The 8,947-nt window shown below is 40.7% G+C and overlaps 1 protein-coding gene across 5 annotated transcripts in view; it reads left to right on the top strand.

The window, feature by feature from the left end:
* Nucleotides 1-477: 477 nt before the first annotated feature.
* mllt10 (MLLT10 histone lysine methyltransferase DOT1L cofactor) overlaps nt 478-8,947 on the top strand; it is a 47,034-nt gene continuing 38,564 nt past the window's right edge. For 3 of the 5 annotated variants that reach the window (XM_085172634.1, XM_085172632.1, XM_085172631.1), the window contains exon 1: nt 1,088-4,147. In XM_085172634.1, the coding sequence (XP_085028760.1) occupies nt 3,812-4,147 (336 nt within the window). In that variant the 5' untranslated portion in view covers nt 1,088-3,811. Of the gene's footprint in view, nt 4,148-8,947 lie in introns of all 5 variants that reach the window. The other 2 variants (XM_085172635.1, XM_085172636.1) reach the window with 2 other exon arrangements.

Genomic DNA, 8,947 nt, shown 5'->3' with positions numbered 1-8,947 from the left:
GCTATACTTTGAGGTCACCAATAGTCATTTAGAGCAGACACTGCAATTTTCTATCTCAGCGAAAGCTCCTCTCTGACAGTCTGAGGGACTTTTATTCAGGCTTGCAAGAAAATAAAGGTTTTTGTTACTGATTACTCTGTCAGTTTGCTCATTGATTAATAAATCAGTTTTGATGACCTGAAGGCTCACAATGCTCACCAATGTAAAGACGAGTGAACATACTCGTAACTTTTTTTCTGGACTCAAGAGCGAGAGAGAGAGAGAGGGAGGAAAAAGGATGATATATTTTATGGTAATGTGATGATATAAAACAGAGAAAAGCAGTAAACTGGCTCATTTAAGAATCTTAACCCAGAGGATTGTTTTTGTTTTGCTTTTAGATGACATAACTGAGTATTATAGTGTGTAATATAGTGTACAATAATACGATCTACTTCAGTGAGTTATTTAATGGGTTATCATAGATTTATCTGAAATTGCTAATTTATTTAGTGTTTTCTAAATGTGTTTATTATGTAAATAAAGATTTCTCACCAAACTACAATTAAAGAGCAGCTTTCCACAGGACAGATTTAAGTCCTCTTAGAGTTCAAACAAAATTAACTTATTTGACACACAGGAAGCGCTGGGGTTTTGTTTTATTTTTTTTAAATTTGCCTCCCTCATAAAGTGAACTGCTTTGGACCGTCTCGCTTTTCTCTCTGCTCCAAACTTTGAAACCATGTGGAACCAAAATGGTACGTTTGCTGCCGGCGATCCTCTTTTCACTTCCTGTCGGTAGGTACGCACACACGCGCGCCTTGCGTCATTACGCACTTCCACTCCTCTACGAAGTTCCCCCTCTCCTCACCGTCGTGCCGTGACGGGGATGTTTTGGTGAAAGAAAATACAGCGTCAAAAAGGGACGTAAACACGTTTAAAACATGACATTTCGGCCCAGCGGGACCTAAAGTGGCGTCGTAGGGGAGCGAGAAGGCGTCTTCGGCGAAGCTTTGGGTCCGCCTTTATGTATTCCTCCGCATGTCCGCTTTCTTCGTAGATGGTGTCCGGCGAGCGTTGTCTGGCGGTGGACGACGAGTTCTTGACGAGTAACATGAAGGAAATGATTGGAGGGTGCTGTGTGTGTTCAGACGAGCGAGGCTGGGCGGAAAACCCGCTGGTGTACTGCGACGGACACGGCTGCAACGTCGCCGTGCATCAAGGTAAGCCGCGGAGCTTGTGCTAGGAGCTAGCAGTTAGCTCGCAGGCTAGTTATCGTTGTCTTGTTGCAAGGTTATGGAGCCTCCTCCTCCTGCTCTCACCAAGGCCAGGCTCAACGCATGTTGCTGGCCCCTCCGATGATTTGGCTTGGCAGCTAACAGGGCCTGTGTACCCTTCTGCTGATGATGGCTGACAGCAGCTTTATGCACACATTTCTAGCTGCGAGGCGTGCTGTTTTCCCCCTCTACTAAGACCTGTCACGTGCTCAGAGAAGGAGGGTTACTCTCCTCTTGACAAACGGTATAAACTTAAGAGGTGAGCTCGAAACCAGGAGTTTCAACCATGCATGTAGTCAACGGAGTAAACAAATACAATAAAACTGGCTCTAAATAAAGAGAGGAAGCAGTTTAGTGTGGAAAGCATTGTTTTGTTTTGTGTTTTAGGGGGACCAGTTCAAGAAGCAAAACAGTGATTTCTGCACGCTAACTCTCACTCACTCACGTGATGACGTCCACTGTTTACATAGCTGGTCATGTGTCCATTTGGCAAACACAGTGGGATGCTATTTGAAATGTCAGCAGCCCTGAAGTCAGTGCACGGCAGTGTATTTGGACGTGTAGCACTGTTTTGTTTGTAACAATTTGTGGCAGTGTTTAGACTGCTTAGTAGGCCTGTCTGGCAGCAGCGTGATTGTAAGTAAACATAGGAAACGGCTAAAGTGTTACATACTTCACAGCACTCATCAGGTCAGATGTTAACACTTTCTTTGTATTTATCTCCCTCTGTTCAAATTCGAGCTACATTTTGTAAGATTGAAGAAATCTGCGAATAAACCTTGTTGAATATTTGAATTTCTTCCATAAGATGTCAGGTGTCAGTACTCTGTAGAAAATATGGTTTCCCTAAGCACAATACTTTTGAAGCTTTGAAAGCTACTTATTCTCCAGAAATTAACTAATTAAGATTAGTTGGGGCTCTGATTCAGACAGCACTCGTGTCATGATCTGCCCTTGAACCGCAGCTGAAACAGCTTCTTTTTAAGTTAGGCTAGTATCAGATTAAGTTAACTAGGAACATTCAGTAGTCTATAATGGAGATGCAACGATTGCAAATTTCTTGACCAAGCCTAATTTTCCAGAACTATTGAAAATAGTTTACAGTTATAACTCACAGCATACACAAATGAAAATAAACTTTTCTTTAAAGCAAAATATTATGTTCACGGTGATGAGATTATTACATTTGAGAATATTCCCCAAACTGCAGCAAGTTACAGGATCTTCTCTCACTTAACTGAAAATAAGGTACTCTGTTACTGAAAGAGGTACAAATAATTAACCACTGAACCACTTTTACTTGATGCAGTCTAGCTTACCAAATAAAAAGCAGGTGAAACAGATTTGTATAGCAAAACAAATGTCAGGTACTTGCATCATTTTACAGTATGTTTATAAATTCCCCAGATAACAGAACATCAATTTTCTTTATGTCTTTTTTGTTTTACTTGTCTAAATGATTTTCACATAACTGCTTTGATCTGTTGCTCATACCGAGGCTGCTAATTTATGGGTGGCTAGCCTTGGCTCTAGCCACTTTCCCTTTGCTTGCTCTTTGGTGTCTCACTAGGTTATGAATGTTTTTGCGGTTTATTTAACTGTGTCTTCATTCACTTCCATGATAACAAGGTATCCTGCTTGCGACAAATTGCCTGCGCTGCATCGTGCACAGACCGCTCTTATTCGGTCCAGTCACCCGTCTTTGTCAAAAACACTAGAAATGTTTTGATTGATTGTTATAACTGAGCATTTTTGGAACACGGTGGATTTCTATAAGAATGTGGTGACAGTTTGCATGTGCAGGAAATTTTGGATGCACTATACACTACAGCTTTTAAAGAAAAAGATAAACGGTGACAAACACTAATTGCTGTTAGAGTAGCAAATAAAACTGCACGTAATTAATTGGCTCTTTCTTATAATATAAGTGAATTGCGTGGTATATTCAGAAGATCTTGATATTCCATCTTTGTTTGGTCACTCGTGTCTTCATTTGAACTCTGTAACCCTTGGATGTTTTGTTCTCTAAAATCTGGATTATAGCTGTTTATTCCAGCGGATTATGGGCTCTGGTCAGATCCGAGATAATCTCGAAATGTGTAGAGGTAGGCTATTTAGGGTAGTCTGGCCGCATTTAGGGTAGCACTGCCTTGTACTTGTACCTTTACAACAAGTCTGATTCTCTTAAATCGAACTTGAAAACAGAAAATGTGTTAATTTAAATAATGTAAATCAGGGTTTTTGCCCTTGTAGTGTGGAAGTATAAAGTGTAAATTATAAATCTGTGACCTTGTTGATGCATCATCCATGTAGAAAGTTTAATGAAAAACACTACCTCTAATATAGTTAGTCTAGCTTTAAATGTAGCCAGTTATGATTTTGACATTTCCTCAAAATTTTTGTAGTTGTGTTGGAAGCCAAATAAATGCGGTGGCTTGTTTCAGTGAAACATCTTTGTGTATGAGTTAATAACTGAGGCCGATATAGATTCCTAATGACAATGGTTTGCTAGTGATTTCACCATTGTCCCAAATATTTTGTAGGACAAGGAAACGATGTCAGTGCAGTGGCATAAAAATAGCATCTGTGAAAGCGGCGTGCTCAGCAGTCTGTTAGATCAAAAAGCTGTTCTCCATCCAAACCAGCTTAGTTGCACATGTCAGTTTCTGGCACATGTGAGGAGTGGAGATGATGTGATGTTTATGAAGATGTTATCAGGTGTTGTCAGTCTTGATTTTGTTATGAAAATGTTTTTTAAGACTGACTGTGTTGTGGTTACTGTGACTGACACTGTTTGTTTCTTTACCCCAGCCTGCTATGGCATTGTGCAGGTGCCCACTGGTCCTTGGTTCTGCAGAAAGTGTGAATCTCAGGAGCGAGCAGCCCGCGTGGTGAGTCACAAAGCCCTCTACCCTTTCATCACTGATGATTTAATGCCTACAATCACAGGACTTATCCTGAGCCGTCCTACTGTTAATAAGCGAGCCAAGAAAATGGCACCAGGTTGGGTGGTGCGTCATTTTTGTGTCTGTTTATAGATCCTGGATAAAAGCGGTTGTAAAAACAAGTCCCACAGCATTTTTCTTCTGCAATATTCCTTAATGTCAGGAAAGACAAACTTGAGGGAGCTTGTAATTGCTTCTCTATTAGTCTGCAGCTTGTACAACAAGACTTGCAACTCTTTAGCACTGCAAAACAACAAATAGCTCAAGTTCATTTGTGAGAGTGTTGTGAGATCATGTTAAGAGATCGTAAGTCAGTGTTCTAAGGGTAGAATCATGATTCAAGTAATGATCCTTGTCACAAATTTGGTTAAACTATATAATCATGTTCATAAGAGTCCTCTCCAGTTATGCCACATTTCCGCTAGCACCTTCTCTGCTCGACTGTTTCAGTCGTACCACCTTAATTTGCGTGTTATAGAAAAATGGGCCAAAAGTCCCAGGATGTCATTTGTGCTTGACACAACACAACGATGGACTACATGGAGGCGACGGCATACCTGCTGCTCAGTCTGTCACAAAAGATGTCTGCAGCTCGTTGTTGGATCACAGTGCTAGTTTGTGTGTAGACATTTCCCTTGCTCTTGGGATGCGGAAATGGCGGATTTGAGTCTTGTGAAGAAGTCGCTTCATGACTCATTGAGTGACGCCATTGACTGAGCAATCTGTGGTAGGGCTGGGCGATATGACCCAAAATTCATATCTCGATATTTTTTAGCTGGATGGCGATATAAGATATATATCTCGATATTTTTTTAAAGCCACAAGGTAAGAACAAAAAGAGAGTTCTTAGTCAAAGCATGACACAAAAAGCATGAAAAAAACTACTCAAAAATAAATTATGAGCATTTATTAAATAATAATGCTCCATAAATAAAAGAAAACTGTTGTTTTTGTGCATAACAAAGAGCTCACAATTGTGCAGTCAAAATGTAAACTAAAAGACGCTGAGCATAATAACAAGGGCAGATTTCACAGCTGCTCTGTTCCCAACTTCTACTGTGTGACTGACAGCCTGGAGTTTGAAATCCTCTTTGTAACCATGTCTCTTAACAGGTGCCATTTATGGTCCTTATACACACACAATACGGTAATATTACGTTGAAGCACAGTACGTATCACTCCGCGAGGCTCCTCGGTAGCCGTAATGCTCCGACAATCCATCAACCCGGAGCAGCTCCGTAGCTTACCAAAGTCGTACTAAAACATTTTTTGACAGATTGCTGAGCGCCGTGTACCACATAAAATCGGTTCGCGGTCATCAAGCACAACCAAAATTCATACATAAGGCGCGCTGTCAATTTTTGAGAGAATGAAAGGATTTTAGGCCGTACATGGCGTTAGCGTGGTTAGCTCGTTAACACGTTGACGCCGTCCAGCCCCACGCACGGGGCGATGCGCAGTACCTCGTTAACGGAGATTTGCTGTGTCCATCTTGTCGCTGCCTGCAGGTGAAGCAATGGGGGAGGGAGGGGGAGTTGTGTTCAGTGAAGGAGAGGCGAGGCCGAGTAACGTTGCGTAAAGACAAAAGTGGACAAAAGAGAGGCAAACTTGTGGCCCACAACTATAATTATAACGTAACATAGACTATATCGATATAAAAGATATTGTCACATCTTATATCTCATATAAATTTATATCGATATTTTTAAAAAACTCGATATATCGCCTAGCCCTAATCGGTGGCAGTGATTCTGTTCACATTTTTTGGAACAACTCACTTCAAAAAAATGTACCTGGTAGCCAACGGAGAACCTTAAAAACCAGCTTGAGTAGGTGTTAGTGGAAAAAAGGCAGAAAAAAAGAGGCTACTGATAACTCATAAAAGTCTGCAAGAGTGGAAGTCTCCACCACTTCGGCTTTTCTCTGATAATGCTTTATTCAGGATGTAAATTCCAATCCCAAGTTTGGCTCTGATGTGCATCGGTTGGAATCGTGTTATAACCAGTCACTCTTTTGCTTAGTTCATGTGGAGTAAGAAAGCTTGGACTTTGCTGTTTTGATACAATCTGTGAGATTCCTCCAAAAAGTAGATTTATGCCAAATTGAAATCATCCACACAAATAAACTGTGGTCTGTTTGCCCAGCTAGTATGGTTAATATTGGCTGGTAAGAACTGTGGTGTAGACAAGAAACAACATTTTAAGTTTAAGAAATGGTTTCAGAATATGTCCCGAGTACATTTCCAAGTGGCCTCTTGGTGCAGTTTTGTTTATGGTCAGAAATCAAATGAAGCAAACATAATTTTGTAATAGAAGACATGTGGTTTAAGCTTATTTCAACAGTCACACTCCTAATAAATCAATCTGCTGCTTGGAAGCTGTCCTAAAACCAACTGAAGCATCTAACTGCATAAGCAGTTTAAATGTAAACAATACGGTAACCATGGTAATGCATGCTCCCGCCAGCATGTGGGCGCAGAGAGTTTACGCCGATCAGTTGAAGCTGAGGTCTGTAGTATTTGTGTCGTGTCTGTGCCGTGTGGGTTAATTCCATTAAAAGCACAGAGTGATCCTAGAATATTTCCAAGTAGGGTGGCTCTTTCTTTTTTGTTTATTTGTTTTTTAGTTCTGTTTGTTATTGTTCATGACCTGTGATGGATTTGCTGCCTGCAACAATAATGTAGTAATAATGCTAATGTGCATTTATTTCTTTTGTTTATCTATTCATCCTGTTCTCTTTTTAAGGCCACTTATGTAGAGTAATTGTAGCAGGTTAAATCATTCATCTCTGTATGGAAATAAAGTCAGCTGGGATTGGGGGATGTCCCTATGATATATAGTCATATGAAAGAGTTTCCACAGGATTGTGTGCAGTTGTTTGAAAAACTGATAGAACTTCAGTTCAGTAGCTTTTAGAACCACCTTTAGCAATGATAACTTCAAATAATGGTTTTCTGTCTCTTTATCAGTATCTCACATCGCTGAGGAATTTTGGCCCACTTTTTGTTGCCTCACTTCTTTAAGGCCTTATACACAGCATTCAAACCTCCAGGCCTCCAGTTGAAATCTGGAATTTGACCGGATCATTACAGCACCTTGATTCTTTGCTTTTTCGGCCATTCTGTTGTAGACCTACAACATTATTTATATCTGCTTATTTTATGGGAAGCAGATCTGTGTGTAGGATCATTGTCCCGTTGCATGACCCAATTTCAGCCAAGCTTAAGCTTGGCCTCAATAGAGTACTTTAGTATACAGAGGAGTTCATGGTCCACCCAATGACTGCAAGGTGCCCAGCGCCTATGGCTGCAAAACAAGCCCAAATCATCACCCCTCTACTACTGTGCTTGGCAGTTGTTGGTCTTGTCTGTCCAAAGGACATTGTTCCAGAGGTTTGTTCAGAGCTAACTTGCAAACTAAGCATGTTGCCATGTTCTTCTGGCCTTCTCCTGACAAACCTTCCCAACAGGCTTTATTTATTCAGTCATTCTGTAATTGTTCTGTCGTGACTTTAATATTTAACGTGATAACCGAGGCCTGAACAGTCTGAGATGTAGCTTTCAGGTTTTTTGCATTTTTCTAAGCATTGCACAGCCTGACCTTGAGGTGAATTTGCCTGGATATATACCTCTGGTAAGAAGCTGCCCAAACATCTTTTTTCCCCCCTACAGAGGCACTCACACTTGTTGATCATCAATTAATCAAGGCCATTTGATTAACAGCACATGGCTGACTTCCTCCTCCTCATGAAAGCAGTAAGGGAGTCTCTGTTTCCCTCCTGTGTGCGAGCTGTGAGAGCTGCACATAAGTAGCCACTCAGTTCTGTCTGTGCCACTCACAATTAGAGATGAGTGTTATAGTGGTTGGATAGCGCTACATGAACATTAAATTATACCAAATTCCCAGCCCCATCCCTGGTGGCAGCAGCCACCAGGTTTAAGACCCTTACTGGCGGAAATCCTTGATGATGGTCAAGAGTGATCACTAATAGCTTGCTAGTCGAGACAATATTCAGGTCGTTCAGCCTATTAATGCATTCAATCAATATTATTTTTAAATCATTGTCGGGTGTCAGCATTTCCACATATAACTGACGTGTGACACCAGGATTCATGAGTACACAGGTGAACACACGGGTCAGATTAGCATCTCTGATATGTTTGAAATGTTCGTCTGTGTGAGAAGTGGCTACAGCTCTATGTGGTTGGAGTGATGGCAGCTTATTATACAAACATGGGTTAGTGATTTAATATTTAAAGATGATAATTTTTGTCAAATACACGCGAGAAAATGCCAACATAATACATATTAATATGTAGTGACTTACTGCCCATCTCTTCTATAATGCGTTTTTGGTATACAGTGTGAGGGTCATCACACTGCAACAGTTAGATTATACAGAACTGACCTGACAGCAGCTTACTCTGACTTATTAAACAGAGGATTGTAATGAATTTTATATTATTGAATGACATGTTTTATTACTGAGCAGTACCCATCATTGTACTGCTCCCTAGTGAGACTTGAAAGCTTACTTGAATTAAGCAAACTTTCATTTAAGATGAAATGGCCATGTGTACTATTCCATATTAAATCTCTGTACAGATTGGTGGAAGCTGCAGTATACGGGGGCATATTAACTAGGAAGAATAAATTACAGGTCCTCACAGACTTGGCTGCTACTCCTACTTTATGTGGTGTAACTGCCTCCACCAGCAGGTTTCTCTTTGGCATGTTCCTACTGTCC

This window comes from Neolamprologus multifasciatus, chromosome 9 (assembly GCF_963576455.1).
Source record: "Neolamprologus multifasciatus chromosome 9, fNeoMul1.2, whole genome shotgun sequence".
NCBI classification, from domain to species: Eukaryota; Metazoa; Chordata; class Actinopteri; order Cichliformes; family Cichlidae; genus Neolamprologus; species Neolamprologus multifasciatus.
The sequence above is the reverse complement of the archived record's forward strand: the minus strand, read 5'-3'. Positions and strand labels throughout refer to the sequence as shown.